An 18,975-nucleotide genomic window follows, 5' to 3' on the forward strand; every position below is an offset into this window, starting at 1 on the left:
CTATTGCATTTTTCTGCAGGAGGGATATTACCTCCTGTCTGAGCAGTGTTAAATGTTCTTTTGACATTGGACCCTGCTTGGGTGGTATGTTTGGGGGGTGGATGTTAATTCTAGACAGTAACCGGATTTAATTATTTGGAGCACCCACCTGTCTGATGTGATGTTTTCCCAGGCCGGCAGGTATTGTTGAAGTCTTCCCCTGACAGGAGTGGAGTGGGACGGGAAAGGGGGAGGGAGCCATTGGGCAGGGGTAGAGGCAGAGCGGGAGTTATTTTTACTTCTGCCTTTGTTATTGTTACCCCTGTAACCAACCCTTGGTTAGCCCTTGCTGTAAGTGGACTGTGTAGGGGCTTTGTATGAGGTAGAAGGTGTGTCTGAAGAGTACCCCCTGGTGGCAACTCGATAGGATGAGTGTAGAAATGAACGTCTGGGAGCCTGTGACTGCAGGGCTCCCATAGATTTGGCGGTATCTGTATCTTTTTTCATTTTTTCGGTCTCTTACGTTCAACTCTGTGGACCGGAGCAATTCCTCTTGGGACCTCCCAGCCCTACTTAAGCACACAACGTGTGTCCGCCTTGCACCTCCATCCCCCTCTGCTAGGCAACCAGACCTGCTCTCGAACCTCCTTTTTGTGTTGCGGTGCCGTCAGCCACCGGCCAAGGACCTCTGTGTTCTGCCCACTCACCTCGGCAGTAGCGCTGCACAGCGCAGAGGCCTCCAGGTTTCAGAGCTTGGGCCTGTCCAGCTTCTCCTCCACTAGGCTGTTGTGTATGCCTGTAGGACTCGTCTCTGTGGTACAGAGTCCCTACTCCTTTCCTAAGGCTTCTTTATGTCACCAGTCACATCTCACCGGAGGATGGTGTCATGTACCCGTGGCTATGGAGTGTATTTGCTGCTCTACCTGCAAACGGTGGACAGAGCAAGAGGGCTCAGTCCTGCCTCGCATTGATTTTGAGTCCTCTCATCTCACACTAAGTCTTGCCTGTTTTTTTGTGCCTTTCCCTTCTCATAAATATTTCCGAGTGTGCTTTTCTTGTTACATTTTTACAAACAGTGTTTTCTTCATTTTTGAAATTCTAGCTAGAGGTTCGCCAGTCTATAGTAGTCCGATTTCACAGGGTGTCTAGGATGATGGCAAGCTGTCAAATTTGACATCTTGTTCATCACAGATAAAATGATCATTTCACTCATACTGCATTGAAAAATAGTTAACTAAAATGAACGTTTCAATAAAATGTAATGCTTTGCAGACTACCTGTCTAAAGAAATATCCTATCTAGGCCCCTGGTACTGGAACAAGCTCCCTTTGCTATTAAGACAGTGAACAGAACATCTTTACTTCATTAAACAGCTAAAGACCCTCCTTTTCTGTTTCTGATTTTGAGCTTACAGTCTCTCCATATGCTGCCCGTCTCGAGCACAGAGACACCTCTTTGGGGGTCGATTCTGGTGCTTTATAAATAAATAAACAACATCCCACTTTCCAGTAATATGGAGCCCAATGTCTGCTGCTAGTTATTTGGCTTGCAAGTAATATACACAATTTTGGTGTTTTAGGATAGAACACTGAAAATGTAAATTCACCAACTTGTTTGGGCTGTGGTCTAGAAGTAATGAGTTGAAATAATGGGCACTTCTTTGTTTCTAGGTATGCATTTTAGATAATTCATTTTTCTTCTGAGAGAAGATGGGTGCAAATCATAAGTGATAACAGCTCTAGCATCTCCCAGCCTGGTTGTAGACTGCCGCCTTCTTCTCTGGCAAGTAGAAGCAAACGAAATGCTTATAAAAAAAACCCACCAGCCCGGAGTTCACTGCAAAATATATCCAACTTTTTCTTGGGACGGTTTTCACTTTTATAATTGTCTATCTCGAACTACTTCGGCACTTCCATTAACAATGGCAGCAGACAGCATAAAAAAGTTACTTTATTTCAGTTCTTCCGATGAGATGCACAATTCCTCTGTGATATAAAAAAATCAGGAACCATTTTTTGTGTCAATATAGAAAGTGGACAATATAGAAACCTAACATTCAGATCATGGTTTGCAGTTCTTTGTTGGCACAGGGTTAGCCACTTCTAGGATCTCGATAGTCTGAGAAGGCCACGAATTCGCCTGATAAGGGCCTGAACAAAACTATGTCGAGAACGCTCTTTGCAGTAAAGGCTTTCAATATCCAGTAATCTCTTCTGAAGCGATTCTCCAAAAGTGAGTGCTGCTTCGCTCTGAAGCTGTAAAGAAAAAGACACGTCAGGTCAATGCAAAACAAAAGAGCACATACAATTAAGAATAAAAGATGCTCCATTGACTAACTTCTTGATCACCTTATGGAATTGTACTGCCTTTTCTTCTCCCGATTCCTCTTGCAGACCTATCTGTCCACTAACCAGAGCCCATACTATATTTGTGAGCCACAGCCAACCAATCCCACCCAGCAAACTAACATCTAGAGACACTTCCTTTCTATAATCAAGCTGTGTCTTAAGCCGCCTCACTTCATTTGTCAACACCCATATTTTAATCAACCCCATTAGATAGGTCTTTTAGACTCCACATTTCACGGAAACTGCTCGTTGTTATATCTCCAACTATATAATATCTGCAGGCCACAATTGCCTACCTTCTATTGAGATACTCCTTGAGCATTTGACACAGTCAACCACATTACCGTTTCTTCTACACCCACTACTCTAGGGAATACAAATTATAGCGTTCGACTGGTTCTACTACCCCATACTACCTTTATCCAGTCCCACGGCGCTCTTCAGTCTCAAATCACATCCCTCTCCCAGTCATGATTCCTCACTACTTGGCTCATGTCTCCTCGCTTTTTTCTCTCTGGGCACGGCTTCCCTTGGAGACATCTCATTGTTAAAGTTCTCTTGCCAGCGCCATGTTGAGGATAGACAATATTGTTCTTCTTACCAATGTTTTACTCCTGATCTCCAATCCAAAGTCTCAAGACTGCTTCACTATAACTCTCCAAAGAAGACAACTATTTTCCTTCGGATTAATTCATCTCAGACTGAAATGAATGACATCCTATCAGAATATACCCACACGTTCTAATTCCTATTCTGTTTCCTCTAGACACTCTTATCCCTACACCTTCAGCCAGAAACCTTGGCGTGCTACTCATCCCAACCTAGAGCCGGAATCCATCACATCTCCAGCAAATGCTGATGATACTAAGTGCACTGTATTTGTGTTTTCAGTAGTGCTTAGACACAAGGCTAGTACGAGATTAAACATATCAAACTACGAAATATTCAGTGAAGCTTGTGTTTGTTAGGGCAAGACTCGTTTCATCTCTCACCTGCTCCAGGTCCTGCTGACTCACTCGATTCATTCCCAGGCTTCTCAAATTAGGGTCCATATTGAAGGTGTCTAGAAAAGGGGAAAAACGGATAAAAGCTAAATGTTTTACGGTGATGATCTCTTGCTTAGGGAGAACACTAAAGAGCCATTAAACACCATGTTATAGAACAAAAAAACTGGAAGCAAGAAGCCCAGAAAAGACAAACATTGGGAGAAAAGCCCTCAAGTCCAGAACTGGGAAGTGAGAGACAACACAGCCATGCGCCAGGGGTGACCCAAAGCAGACTGTGTGCATCAGAAAGAGCCGCTCTGGGAACAGGTGACTAAAGCGGTCTGCAGCCGAGAGCTAAGAGGACAAAAGACAAAGATGCAGGGGCACAGTACTTCCATTCAGAATAATCAGACATGCCATCAACTAGGACAGAAGGTTAGTATTAACATCGATATCAACAGAGATATCAGCAGCTTTTGGGGATAGTGCTATTTGGTATGGGGAGAGCTAGAGACAGAATGAATCAAAGGGGTGTAGCCATGGGGGGAAGAAAACGTAAAAGAGAAGAGGAGCCTGCAGTGGTTACAGTACGTTTTTTCTATAAAAGTGCCAGCATGACGGAAGGAGGGGGCTAGCCCTGGACTGCTTGCTCAGCCACAGCGTTCTCCTTACGTTGATAATATATTACCTTGCCGCTGCCCCCTGAACGACGTCGCAGACGAAAGCAGCGAGTCCCGAGCATCACTGGGGGTGCAGTGCAGCAAGAAGTACTCCAGATGGCGCCAGAGGATGAAAAGACACGTTTCTATGATATCTGCAGACATCACTCGTGAAGGAAATCAATGTTAAATTCAACACATGTGGGCAGACAAGAAGGGATTCATTCAACGCTCGGTGTTCTAACCATGCAGATCCTATAGTGGCTATTTCTGACAAATTTAACAAGTGACAACTCGGAAAACGCGTTAAGTGAAGCTCATGTGGGCTAGGGCGGAAACTGAAGAGCAGAAAACGGGGCGCCGTCCCCCATCGTTGTATATTATTGCACATGGTGCACGGGCATAACCCACTATTCGCTTCTGTAGCTTCATACTGGCCATCCTCCCGCAATGTATGCGGACACGGCAGCAACCAAAAAAGAACTCTTAACGTAACGTAAAGCAATGGGGTATAAGCATTGTCAACGCGAACACGTCTCGCCCTGAAGAGATCAGAGCCAATGCTTGCCTTTTATTTTAATGTTCCGAAATAACTATCGGCCACATTAGAACGGTAAAGCAACAAAAGCCCCCAAAAAACAAGCGGCCAGAGCGTCACAAGGCATGCATGCGCACACCAGACGCCCCCTTCTAATGGTTAGGAATAGGCTACTTACCAGTATGCATCTGTTCTTGGCATGTAGGACTGCTGACATTCATATCTGTGCATAGATCGCTGCCTAGTGTTGGGTCCGGATGATTGCACATTGTTGTCCTCGAAGAGTCTTCAAGTATCACGAGATAGGTGGCTCCTCCCCTGGACTACAGTGCGCATGGGCATCCTCTCCATCCTCAGATTGTTTTTCGCCATTGTGGCAGAGATGGAGTGTTGTACAGTAAGAGATGTCCCTGCAAGAAAGTGAGAGTTAGAGCGAATGCTACAGCTGCGACAGGCACCGGGGAGGAGGGATGGGCGATATGAATGTCAGCAGCCCTACATGCCAAGAACAAATGCATACTGGTAAGTAGCATATTCCGTTCAAGGCATGTGGGCTGCTGAATTTATATCTGTGCATAGAATGTATAGCAGTCTCTCCCTTAGCGGTGGTGGCCCGTGCCAGCTGCAGCAGTCTGAAACAGAGTTTTTAGAACAGCCTGTCCTACAGCAGCTTGCTGTTTGGAATGTACATCTACACAATAGTGTTTTGTGAAAGTATGTATGGTTGTCCATGTGGCTGCTTTACATATTTCCTCTAGAGGAATGTTTCCTAGGAAAGCCATGGATGCCCCCATTTTGCTTGCAGAATGCGCTCTTGGGGGAAATGTTAAAGTGCGTTTTGCCTTAAGATAATATATTTAAATGCACTTAACTATCCATCTGTCTAACCCAGATTTAGAAATGGGGTTGCCCTTGTGTTGTGGTGAAAAAGCAACACACAACTGTTTTGTCTTCCTGAAATCTTTTGTCCTGTCTATGTAATATAGGAGAGCCCTTTTAACATCTAGTGTGTGTAGAGCCCTTTCAGGAACTGACTGTGGATTTGGGAAGAACACTGGTAGTTCTATTGTTTGATTGATGTGGAAGTGGGATACCACTTTTGGCATGAATTTAGGGTTTGTCCTAAGCTCAACCCTATTTGCGTGAATTTTGAAGAATGGTTCTTGAATAGTTAGGGCTTGCAGCTCGCTAACTCTTCTAAGCGAAGTAATCGCTACGAGAAAAGCCACCTTCCATGTTAAAAATTGTATTTCACACGAGTGTAAAGGTTCAAAAGGTGGTCCCATTAGTCTGGTTAAAACAACGTTTAGGTTCCAGACAGGTGAAGGTGGGTGTCTTGGTGGGATCACTCGTTTGAGCCCCTCCATGAATGCTTTAATTGCAGGCACTCTGAATAGCGAAATATGTTGCCTGTTCTGAAGGTAAGCTGCTATTGCAGCTAAGTGTATCCTTATGGATGTATAAGCTAGGTTGCAGCGGTGTAGGTGCAAAAGATAGCATATGATATTTTGAGTTGATGCGTCTAGTGGGTTTAGGTCATTGTTGTTACAATAAATGACAAAACGTTTCCACTTTGCCGCATAGCATGCTCTTGTGGTAGGTCGTCTTGCCTCTTTGATAATGTTCATGCAGTCAGGAGGTAAGTTTAGGTAGCCAAACTCTATGACTTCAGGAGCCAGATTGCAAGGTTCAGCTGTGCGGATCTGGGTGCTGAATGTTTCCATGGCTCTGCGTTAAGAGACTGAGTGTTAGTTTTAGTCTTTGATGAGGCACCACGGAAAGTTCTAGGAACGTGGTGTACCACGGTTGCCTCGCCCATGTTGGAGCAACCAGGATTAGCGTCATGGAGTGCTGGCGCAGTTTGCGTGCCACTAGCGGTATCAACGGTGCTGGTGGAAAAGCGTAGGCAAATTTGCCTGACCAGTTCATCCATATCGCATTGCCCTGAAACTGCGGGTGTGGGTGTGGGAACCTTGCGGCGAAGTACCGGCATTTTGCGTTTTGTTATGTGACGAACAGGTCTACCTCTGGTTGTCCCCACTGTTGGAAGTATGGTTGAAGCACTGTGGGATGAATCTCCCACTCGTGCACCTTTTGGCTGTGTCTGCTGAGCAGATCCGCTATTTGATTGTCCTTGCCTGGGAGGTGTTCCGCCATGAGAAAAATGTTTCTTTGAATGGCCCACTTCCACATGCTCTGAGCTAGATGTGACAGCTGTGGAGAGTGTGTTCCTCCCTGTTTCTGTATGTGGTACATCGCAGTCATGTTATCCATCCGGATCAACATTTTTTTGTTGCACAGATGGACTTTGAAAGCTTTCATCGCCATAAAAATTGCCATCAGCTCCAGTAGGTTGATGTGCATTTTTTTCTGCTGCGTGGTCCATAAGCCCTGCACTGTGTGTTGGAGGACATGGGCTCCCCACCCTATCAGGGATGCGTCCGTTGTGAAGACTATTTGTGATACAGGCTTTTGGAACAGTTGTCTCTTGCAAAGGTTTTGTGGATTCCACCAATGCAGAGAGTTGTAGGACACTAGGTCATTTAATTGTCCTTGAGCCTGGTTCCACTGACGTGCTAGGCACTCCTGCAGCGGACGCATGTGTAGTCTTGCGTGAGGGACTATGAAAATGCAGGAGGCCATTATGCCTATCAGTTGCATAAACACTCGGGCTGGCAGTGAGTGTTGGGGCCTGAACCTTTGGACGAGCGTCTGAATGCTGTTTATTCTGACAGAATTTGGCTGTGCTTTCCCTGCCAGAGTGTCTGTAGTCGCTCCCAGGTACTGTTGTACGTGGGCAGGCTGGAGATGGGACTTTGGGTAGTTCAGCGAGAAACCTAAACTGTGCAGGAGGTGAATAGTGCGTGACATGTGGCTGGCACATTGCTGGGCTGACTGTGCTTGAATTAGCCAGTCATCCAGATATGGATAGACATGAATATGCTGTCGTCTCAGATGTGCAGCTACTGTCGCTAGGCACTTAGTGAATACTCTTGGGGCTGTTGTCACCCCGAAAGGAAGGACTTTGAATTGGTAGTGCTGATTTTGTATTGTAAACCTGAGATATTTCCTGTGTGCTGGGTGTACTGGTATATGGAAATATGCGTCTTTGAGGTCTAGTGTTGAGAGGAAGTCTCCTTGAAGCAACAGTGGTAATACCTGCTGTAGAGTGAGCATGTGGAAATGCTCTGATAAAATGTATTGGTTTAGGGACCTGAGGTCCAAAATTGGCCTGAGAGACCCGTCCTTTTTTGGGATTAGGAAGTACAGTGAGTACACCCCTGTACCCTGGTGTTCTAAGGGTACTAGTTCTATGGCCCCTTTTTGTAGCATGCTGATGACTTCTTGCTGCAATAAGTGTAGGAGTTCTGCGAACATAGGACGGTGTCTTGGAGGTATGTTGGGTGGTGTGGATGTTAATTCTAGGCAATAGCCATGCTGGATAATTTGCCACACCCACTTGTCTGTGGTTATGTTTTCCCAGACTTGCAGGAACTGCTGTAATCTTCCCCCGACCGGTGTTACATGGTCTGGGGGTAGTGACAAGAAGTCACTGTTTGGTATTGGTAGAGGATCTGGTGGTGTTATTCCCTCGTCCTTTACCTTTGCTGTTATTTCCACGGTATCCACCTCTACTGTTTTTGTTGTAGGTGTTTTGCGTGTTCCCCTTGTTGTATGAGGTTTGCTGTGTTGAGCCTCCTCTCGCAGCTCCTCTGTTGCCGGAGCGACGAAAGGAGCCGCCTCTGTATTGTTGTGACTGTAAGGCTCCCATAGACTTGGCTGTCTCGGTATCCTTCATTTTGTCTAATATTGTGTCCACATTAGGGCCAAACAAATAATCAGGGTTCACAGGTTGATTGAGTAAAGTGCTCTGAACCTCATTTTTAAACCCAGGTATGCGGAGCCACGAATGTCGTCTAAGCATGACACTGGTATTGATAGCCCTGGCTGCTGTGTCTGCCTCATCTAGCGCACACTTGATGGAGGCGTTGGATATAAGTTTTCCCTCTTGTATTAGGAACGCTGCCTGTTCCTTAATAAAGGTCAGGTAGATGCTGGAGAATTTGCTCTAGTGTGTCGTAGTGGGCCCTGCCATACCTGGCTAACAGGGCTTGTGTATTTGAAATTCTCCATATGTTAGCTGCTTGAGCAGCTACCCTTTTGCCCGAAGCCTCCAGAATTTTAGACTCCTTGTCTGGAGGTGGAGCCTCGCCAGTAGTTTGAGAATTAGCACGTTTACGTGCATTGGACACTACCAAGGAGTCTAAAGGCAGCTGTCCCTTAATGTAGGTAGGGTCCACTGGTGCTGGCCTATACTTCTTCTCTATTCTGGGGTTAATGACCCGTGCCCTTGTTGTTTCCCTAAATATGTCTCCTGCGTGTTTAAGCACCCCCTTTAACATTGGTAATGTCTTGACTGATCTTTCAGAAGTGTTGAAAGTGTCAAAGAGGAAGTCTTCCTCAATGGGGTCTGCATGCATCTCCACGTGGTGGTTGTATGCTGCTCTTTCTAGCAATGCATTGAAAGCAGCTGTGTCCTCTGTAGGCGAAGTTTTAACAGGGTATGCAGCATTGTCTTGAATGGGCTGAGAGTCCACAGGGTCAGACCATGGTTGATTTTGGTTGTCCTGGTCATTGTCCACAGGATAATTGTACAGTTCATTATCCTCATATTCCACATCCTCATCTGTGCGTGTGGGAGAATATGTATAAGTCTCTTGCACATGTGGTCTGATAGGGTCAAAGAGAGTTGGTGATGTAGAAGAGTCTCTTTTCTTTTTTAGTGGTATTTTATAGGTCTCAGTGTAAGTGTCTGGTCTGATTTTCCTTTTTAATAGGGTAACTCTGCCAGTATCAGGGTCAACATACAGTTTTGACTGTTCTTCTGTCGAGGGCTCTTGCTCTTCATGTGCTTGAGCTCTTCTCCCTGCTATCGCCTTCCTTGTTTGTGCCGGCTCTATTTCCGTTGTTGGTTCAACCGATTTTTGCCTCATGTGCGTTGGAAGTCCAAATTTTATCGGTCCGAGGGACTTTTGTGCATCAACAGTCTTTTTCGGATGTATGAACTTCTTCGGTGCCGTGATGGTTATCGACCCGACTGGTCTTGTTTGTTCGATGACCACTTTTTGGCCTTGTGTCGTCTTCGGAGCGATGTTTTGCTGCCTCGGCTCGACCAACCCCTTCGCTTCGATCCTTGCCTTCGGCTCGAGTGTCTTTGTTTGCACCGTCTTTGGCTTGTCGACTTTCTGTTTCGGTTCGACAACCATTTTCTGCTGGAGTCCTTTGTTTGTGTTGCCTGGAGTCGACATCGATCTCGTCGATTCTACGGCCTTTAGCCTAGGCATGTCCTTGGGTGTACTGGCTCTCGGCTCGACAACCCTCATATGCGACCCAGCCGGCTCGACGACCGTTTTGTGTTTGGTCGGCGCCGATGGATCCGCACCTTTCGGTCCGAAGACTGTAAAGTCTATCAGTTTCGGTTTCTGTTTAGCTTCCATTACTTTCGGTTTCGATATTACCTTGGAATGGTAATAGTGCACTGATGGCTCTTGCCTTATATTCTTAGCCGGGCTATATTGCGGGGCTATAGAATCTATGTTAGGATTTTGGCTAAGGTCTTCCGGCGATGCCTCGACCTGAGCCTCTGGAAGCGTATCAGTAAATGTACTGGGCTCCCCTACCTCGACGATGTCATCTTCGACGTAGTAGTTGGAGTCATGTTCCGACCCCTGCTCCGACTGCTGGTCTGAGTCCTCAGCTACGACGACCTCTTCGTCGTCATCAAAGATGTTTTACGGGTCAGGCGCTGGTTTCTGCATCGTCTGCCTCGCTGCTCTTCGAATCCGAAGTGTCTTCTATGATCGAAACTGTGCACAAGCTAAGCAGTCGGCCTCATTGTGTTCCGGAGATAAACACTTGTTACACACGGGGTGTTTATCTATGTGTGGAAATTTTGAGTTACAGTTGGGGCATCTTTTGAATGGACTTCGTTCCATCGACGATCGGTCCCTTGGTGTCGAAAAGACCACGCGGACCGAGTCGACGTTCTGAGTAGAAAAGTACAGAAAAAAAATTGTCGGCACCGATCGAATAACAATACCGGCAACCCCGAAGGCCTTTTGGCCTACTAGAAAAGTTTTTTATCGATTCCGAACTCCGAGTTGAAAATCACATCCGAACCCAATGGCGGAAAAAACCAATCTGAGGATGGAGAGGATGCCCATGCGCACTGTAGTCCAGGGGAGGAGCCACCTATCTCGTGATACTTCGAAGACTCTTCCAGGACAACAATGTGCAATCATCCGGACCCAACACTAGGCGGCGATCTATGCACAGATATAAATTCAGCAGCCCACAAGCCTCGAACTTTACTATTTACCCCATGTTTGCAAAATAACTACTGTCAGACCGAAGTATTTCAGTGGAAGTTTCTAGTTTGACAGCATGCTCACGACCGCCATACTAGGTAAACAAAATGACTCCATGCCATCCAGGAATCATTTCCAGCCCTATACTTTCCTTGACAAATCACTGTTTTCAGGTGTGTTAGTATAACTGGTTCAACAGAACTGAAATAGAACTAAAACGTTATCACTAAACTTAATTGTTCAAGGACAACAAGTGCAGGGGAAGAAGTGCCTTTGTGGCATCGCCTGGCGACCATCACTGCAGCACTGGGTGGGGTGTTGAGAGCGCCAATGAGACAAAGCCGCAGAGATCTGCATTCCCTGGTAAGGTCCACTGCCGGAGTGCCCCAGACTCCGTCATAGGGTAAGATAATACACTCAAATCTAGGGTCCGAACAACGGACTTTCATCTTAGTTCACTAACTGCACGGTCATTAAGAGCAGGGATGTTTCTCAGATCATGTTTAAAAAGACTCACTTTCAATGAATACTTGTCAATGCAGAGTTTAAGTCGGATGTACTACGGCGGACAGCTTCTGCTTATTATTAAAGTACTATAATAGAAAACACTATTTTTTTTAAAGCCAGATTACCGTATCCTCATGTTTGTTGCATGTTTTACATGCCAATTATTTCAAAGCTATATTCCTGCTTTTTTACTGATATCCCCTCAGTGCACTAAAGAGGCACACCCCAATACCTGCATCCGTAAGTTTACAGAAAATGACAACGTTCAGACAACTAAACCCATATAAAGGGAAAGGTAGTTATCCCTTTAATTATTTTAGCGGCAGATGGGTTTCTATTAATGGCGCAGCTGATAACACTTCTAACTCCAGGGAAAACAAAAAAGGCTTGGGTCTTGTCACTATTCGGCCTGAACCACTCCAATATTATACAACAAAATATTGACCGAATAGGTTGTTTACTGAATCTTTACATATGAGCTTAGACCAAAAATGAAAAGTTAATGTGACTTATTTCACATTACTTGTGACTTCTGATATGTTTTTTCACATGTACAATATGTTGGTCTTTCACTTGTAATGTTTAACTGTGGCACATTCTCATAAGTATGTTATACTGAAAAATGTGTTATTTAGCTTATGACATTATTAACTGTTGATGTAGATACGTTTGGAGTTATAAGTAATGTGAAATAAATCACATGAACTTAGAATTTTTGGTCTAAGTTAATATTTAAAGATTCAGTAAACAACCTATTCGGTCAATGTTTTGTTATATTACACTTCTAACTCCAGCAGCAAGCAACGCACCAAGACGGCCGCCATTTAAATCAGTAGGGTTGAGAAGGTGTTCTCGTGACGAGTAGCGGTGCCACAACCAAAAAGCAGCTACCGGAGAAGCAGCACTTAAACACCGACTTCATAGGAAGTCATAGCCCTTAGCGCTCCTGTAAAAGAGCGGTTTGTTGAAAATCCCTGGAGAAAAATGTATAAACCAGAGTCGCTTCAGATTAGCGTTAAATTGCGTGGACCCAGAACCGTCGACCCCGCGTGGAGATCTGGTGCAAAGGTTGCAGTTCCAGTGTGGCACCTGGGGATAGTCAACAAGTGCAGAATCTACAGGTGGAAGCATCCATTAGAATAATGAATCTATACTGCCCTTCACAATACTGCGGCAGTTACTACTCTACGACATTTTATAAGATGATCTTAAAAATGCGGTATTTTGCTAGATAGCAATATCTGATCAACAATCTGCAAAGAAATGGGATGAAGGACGTGGTCAGTTGAAGACAGCGTACGATCTCATTGAATAACTGGTCAGCCAGTGACGAACAGCAGACACTCCATCCCCAAGCACTCTGCGGCTGAGGCGTCCGACAGGCCTGGAGTGCAGCTCACACCTCCAGCAGAAGCAGCAGCCGGACACTACCATCTGCAGTTATGCAGGCAGCGACTGTGAGCGAAGACATGCAGACCTGACATTATTACAGTGCACACCTGTAGTGCCAGTCAGCATTGCCTCCCAAAAGTAGGCGTGCTGCCTACTGGGTTTAGTATGAGTGAACAGGCATCTGCACAATGCCAAGAGGACTCGGAGGCCATTCAACTAGAGGAAAAAAGTTAAAAAAATACATAAATCATTTAATGTCCCTCCACCGCAAAAAACATGTCACCAATGCAATGTGACATACTCTTAGGTTCTCACCACCCAGACCTGTCACTAGCTCAATAGTGACCATCACCTACCTACTAATAACATGCTGCACTGTCCTTCGCAACATAATATAAATGGCATAACACAATAATACTGCTGTGACCCTAAAAAATTCCCCAAAACTTTGTCCCAGTGTCATTTCCTTCTTCAATATGGCATCATTTAGTCACACTCAGTGTATAAAAGAATACAAAACGGTAGGAATGCTCATTTGTCTTAAGTCTATGTACACTACACCCATTATAGGAAGCACGCACCTTCTTTCGCATGTTTGGTTTACACATTCCACAATGAGGGTGTTACACATCAAGGTTTCTGCGGCAACCCTCCATCTGGTAGAATAAACTGTTTGCTAGTTCAAATAAATGTTTTAGCTAACAGTTCTAGGCCTGACCTCATTGAATCTGTAATAGATCACATAATAAAAGTAAAAGCTTCACTTTAGTTTGCAGTTGCAACCATGTCCTTCAAAGATGGCAGCCAAGTTTCAAGTTTTATTTATTTATGTTTTGGAACTCATAACAGAGGTCTACATAAAATCATCAAACAATGGCATTACAATATACAAAGAACAAAACTAGTATATTTCCATAAAACTTTTAAAAAAGTTAAAAATTGCACAACAAAACCTCTCCTTTGGTGGATTACAAATAGCTTCCAATAAAGCGGAAGCAATACCGAGTCTTAAACAGGTAGGTTTTAACCATTTAAGACGATATTTTTTTAGAGCCGGACAAACAAATAACACATGATTAACATCCTGTTTAAATTTGTTGCAAAATTTACACATTACTGAAGAGCCATACCATTTTGGCAATAAAACATTTAAAGGGAGTAGGTCCTGCCTCAGGAGAAACAAAAAACGACGTACCCTTTGGGGAAGATTCCAGGCAATGTAAGGTTGAGGAATTCTAATTTGATATTGATTAATAATTGGTAGCGGACCTCTTTTTACCGTAAGGGCCTCTGTCTAGATCAAAACTTAGATTCCATGAGGCTAATTTTAGAGTCAGTTTTAACTGATTAGCAGATAACGAAAAGAGTGACAATTCGTCTAATTTCAGTAATTTAACTGCTAGTCTAAAATTCTTTACAATTGTGGTGTACTCCTTTAAGGGTCCGAGAAGTTCTTTTTGAATCAAATATCTTAGGGTACCAGGTTCACCATTCGCCAAGCTGGAGACCCACCATACTACCCCAGCAAGGCCCTGGACCCAAGCACTACGTATACCGAATTCCAAACTAAAAGCTGCTATATTACATGCATTATTAACCATACACAATTTCCGTAAAATCTTCCTCTCTGGTGTTCAAAAAGCCCAATTTCCCCACTTCGAGTAATTCTATGCCGTATAGTAAGGAGGACAGGACTTTAGCTCTGAACACCTCCAATAGGTAGGCAAAATGCCTCTGACCGGTGGATCTATAGAGGGTATTTAAACCCCTCTCATGAGACATTGCCTTACGAACATTGTTGGCTATATGGCCCTTATCACTCAGTGTGCTAGAAATTATTTTCCCTAGAAAAGTATAAGATTCCAATCCAAGGCCCCCTATGTTCCAGAAAAAACTCCCATATTTTTGTTTTTTCCTTCCCACTAAACACATGACTTTACTCTTGGATACATTTATCCTTAAATGATGTGTTTCTGCAAATCCGTGCAGAGCTTGCAGCCGAATATTCAGTCCAGTGGGGGTCAAGTCCAAAATTAAAATGTCGTCTGCATATAATAAACATGCTATTGGTTTGCCCCCCAAGGTCGGGGCAATACCAACGCTTGACGAAAGAGTTTGTAGAAGATCAGCTAAGTATTAGGAAAACAATCATGGTGCCAGCAGACACCCCTGCTTTAGCCCGTTGGCAGACAGGATAGCTTGGGAGAGGCCCCTTTCCCTTCCCAAAAGCACTTTGCACCAAGTATCAGAGTGGAGCTCTCGGACCAAGTCTAAAAGTTCAGATGGCATACCCAGGTCCGATAACTTTCTCCACAACAAGGGATGATCCACCTTGTCAAAGGCCGTGGAGAAATCTATGAATCCTGCATATATTCTCCCTCCACGGAGTTTGATGTATTTCTCTGATAACACTTGTAGGGCGGTCAAATTGTCCACGGTGCCATGCTTTTTTCGAAACCCCGTCTGCTCAAACGGCAATGCATTATTCTCAGCTACCCAATCATTAATTAATTGCAAAAGACATCTAGCAAACATTTTTCCAATGGCGTCAAGGAGGGCAATCTGTTGATAATTTTGGGGAACATTTCTGTCTCCTTTTTATACAGGGGGACCAGAATGCTGCCCTTCCAAGAAGGAGGAATTACGGCGTGCAAAAAACAAAATTTAAACACTGGAAAGAGGATCTTGCTCCAGATAACGCTATTCTGTTTTAGTACAGAGATAGGGAGCTCGTCCGGACCCATTGCTCCAGAAGAACACATACCCTTGATGGCTAGTTCAATAGTTTTTTCAGAGGGTGGAACAATAGTAGAATTGTTCTCTTTTTTTCTAATCTGAGCAGTTTCCATTCCATTTCCGGCATATAAATTCAAAATATATTCTACCCATTTTTGTTCTTCAATCGGGACAGGTAGGGATCTAGTTCTAAGGCCACAACCTTCCCCAATCAAAGACCAAAGATGGCAGCCACAAAAGGACATCTAAAGAGACCTCTGCAAAACAAACACAATGGCACGCTTTATTTCAATTCCTAACGCAGTGAGATTACAAGCCTTATTCCTTGATGATCACACGTCCAACTGCTACTGATAACTACCTTCTTTTTTACAAGAAGACAAGACATACCAAGAAAGATTCCAAAAGTTAGCGAGGGTGCTTAGAGTAACCCAAGTTGCTGTCCCTAGTTACTCTTGTTCTCCAGGCTCTTAGTATATCTTCTTCCACACTTAAAGGGCCTTGTACAAAAAAGCACGCCAGCACAGCACAAAAGTAGCTGTTTTATAAACCAGGGGCATATCTGGTCCAGAAAGCGACCTGCTGTCACCACCACCACCTATGCATCAACTGGTCTCCACACTGTAACAGGGTGACCAGAGTTTGAAAACCAAGCACCACAACATTTCACTAACATGGACGTACGATCACGCATTAGTAAGTTCCAAGAGGAACAGAAGGACTATAACGACGGTGCTCACCAACACAGAAGACACAGACCGCTATAACAGGCAATTAAAAGCAACCTTTACACAGCATCATCGGTTCTAATTAAATTAATTTCTGCTGAGAGCTTACAACCAACTCTGCATTCTTCACATGAAACGTGCCTCTCTGTGATCAGTTTATCATCTCTGAAACTAGACACACACTATTTATACTGAAATCTGCTGGGGTACACCTTGGAAAACCGACTGTCCTGATAAATCAAAGGCACACGGGTCACTCTATTCCCTAAATCCCAGTTCTACACTCGGATTAGTTTGGACACAATCACGGAGTTGCATTTCTATCCCTCGCAGACTTGCTTCCTCTACAGCCCAGAGTCTGCTGCCCAGTGGCCTGCCCTGGTGCGGCTGCCCAGGCTCACGTCAACCTCTCCAAGGAATGATAAAGATTTTCTTTATTTATAAAGTTTTATATAGCGTAAACTTGACCCAAGAGGGTATCGGAGCGTTTTACATATAGGATCGTTGCGTTAAACATTACATCAGATACAAGAGCAAAGTAAGGTACATTACACATAAACAATGTTTCAAGAATTCGTAGGAGGGAGGGGAGGAAGGAGTAATAGTTGGAGTCGAGGAGGAACTGTTCCCAATGTCCGGCTGGGTACGTGACGGTCAAGGGGGAAATCAGGGCCAATCTCCTCATTAGCTGTCTAGCAGCTCCACCGGCCAACAGCCATGTTGCTCAGGTCTCAACGTTCAGGAAAACCAGTTTTTAGTTTATTTGATTTGAGAAGGTTATATAGCGCTGTCTAGACCCGGAGGTATCGGAGCGCTTAACCAGGGGATCGTTACATTACAAGGTACATCAAGAAGTATTATGTGTCGCTGGCTAGACCCGGAAGTATCAGAGCACTATAACAGAGGAGCATTGCGTTCCAAATTACATCAGTTGCAATAACGTAATAAGGTACAGTAAACAAACAACAAGGTTGAGAGAATTTGTAGGAAAGGAGGGGAGGAAGGAGCCATAGCAGGGAGACGAAGAAGAACTGTGTCCAATGTCCGGCTGTGTAGTTGACTGTCGAGGGGGAAAACTAGTGCCAATGCCATCATTAGTTGTATAGCAACTCCACTGGGCATCAGCCATGTTGCTCAGGTTTCAACATTCGTGAAATACAGTTTTGAATAGATACATAGGCTACGAGAGGTAAAAAACAAGCCAGAGGAGGATCTGGGGCTACCATATAGGCTGATCGGGAATGTGATCAAGGTCTGTTCGGAGTCCGGTGGTAGGGAAAACTGTGGCAGCCATCTTGGGGTCAGGGGGGAACCATGGACCGAAAGAATTCCAGACCTCCTCTTGAGGTCAGGCACAGTCCTGGAAGGGTTGAGAAAGGAAAAGTTCAGCAAGGGGGAAAAAGTCATCATTGTTGGCCATGTTGGGGTTCAGGCATCCATGGACCCTTTTCCATACTAAGAGTTTGCCGAGTGTTCAAGGGCTTTCCAGGGAGGGAAGGGTCGGACTCCCAACCTCTCCCCACCCCCAAAAAAAAAACACAAGATCACCACAGGCGTCCCTAGGCACTCTGGGAGTAGCGTAGACCCTGTAGGCGTGCTGGGACACATCTCCCATTACATTGGGCAGCACAGTGGAAGCCGCCAATTTGCCTCGGGGGGGGGGGGGGGGGGGGGGGGGGGAAGGGGGGGAGAGAGAGTGGGGGGGCAAGAGGGGGGAGTGGGGGGGGCAAGAGGGGGGGAGGGGGGTGGACCGCTCTCCTCGATCTTCGGCAACATCATGATTCTCTCTCATGGCGGCCCTTGAAGAATCGTGCTCAGTGGACGGAGATCCTCCCTTTACACAAAATGAGAGCACTCTAAGACGCTGGATTACCACAAACGCCAGATTAAACCTGCAATGAATTCAGGGCTTTACTTAACAACCGCCTCTGTCACTCACAATATATCACCAAGATAACACAAACAGGGCTGTGATTTTCGGAGAAACCTCTGGTTTCTTTCACTGACTGCACATCCCACTGGGACTCCACTTTTCCAGTCCCGACCTTACCAGGTGCTTTAGCTCAATTGAATAAAACCTAGAACAGCTGCAAGGAAACACTGATTTGTTGAAGAGATTGAAAAGTGGTGTTTTGGTGCCAAGTATTCCTTCACCCGTTAACCCCCATTACCAGGGCGCTCATCCACAAAGGATACAGGAGCAGAGGGAAAGCAGCTTAGCGCGGTTGTTTATCAGCTTCACCAAGCGCTGTCTGGCCAGGATGTATTTCTGAGTTGTTGAGATCTTGTCCACACCGATAGGCATCTCAGACTGACACAGCTACAGGAGGAAGAAGGGAGAAAGCTTTTATACCATGCACCTAATCAATATAACTCACAGCAGACCAGCACCCAGGCACTGTCGCATTTCTGTTCATACCTCCTTTATCTCATCTGGAGGCAGCTGCTCGACATTCTGCAACTTGCTGACACTCTGGCGATGGCTGTCGTAGTAACTCAAGAAGTCGCTGGCGCTTTGCTTTAGCAGGTAGACAACAATCCCCAGGCTGGGCAGACGCCAAGATGGGACCATGGTAGCTTGGGAGTCTGGAAGAAATGACTAGAGTGACTTCAGTTCAGCAATTCTTTCCATAACTGCAGGTTGCTTCCCACCTTTCTCCCCAGTTGGCCATTGCTGGAGCTATATCTACATTTGTTTTTACGACAGGGGAGAGGGCGTCCTATGGAGAATATG

At 45.1% G+C, this 18,975-nt stretch overlaps 1 protein-coding gene across 1 annotated transcript in view; it reads right to left on the bottom strand.

The window, feature by feature from the left end:
- Nucleotides 1-1,911: 1,911 nt before the first annotated feature.
- The window catches only part of NUP205 (nucleoporin 205), a 967,082-nt gene continuing 950,018 nt past the window's right edge, over nt 1,912-18,975 (bottom strand). Inside the window, exons 39-43 of the mRNA XM_086952983.1 lie at nt 18,661-18,827; nt 18,438-18,561; nt 4,002-4,127; nt 3,320-3,390; nt 1,912-2,234 (exon numbers count right to left, since the gene is read on the bottom strand). Of these exons, the coding sequence (XP_086809109.1) occupies nt 2,082-2,234; nt 3,320-3,390; nt 4,002-4,127; nt 18,438-18,561; nt 18,661-18,827 (641 nt within the window). The 3' untranslated portion in view covers nt 1,912-2,081. The remainder of the gene's footprint in view (nt 2,235-3,319; nt 3,391-4,001; nt 4,128-18,437; nt 18,562-18,660; nt 18,828-18,975) is intronic.

Source organism: Lissotriton vulgaris, chromosome 1_2 (assembly GCF_964263255.1).
Source record: "Lissotriton vulgaris chromosome 1_2, aLisVul1.2, whole genome shotgun sequence".
NCBI classification, from domain to species: Eukaryota; Metazoa; Chordata; class Amphibia; order Caudata; family Salamandridae; genus Lissotriton; species Lissotriton vulgaris.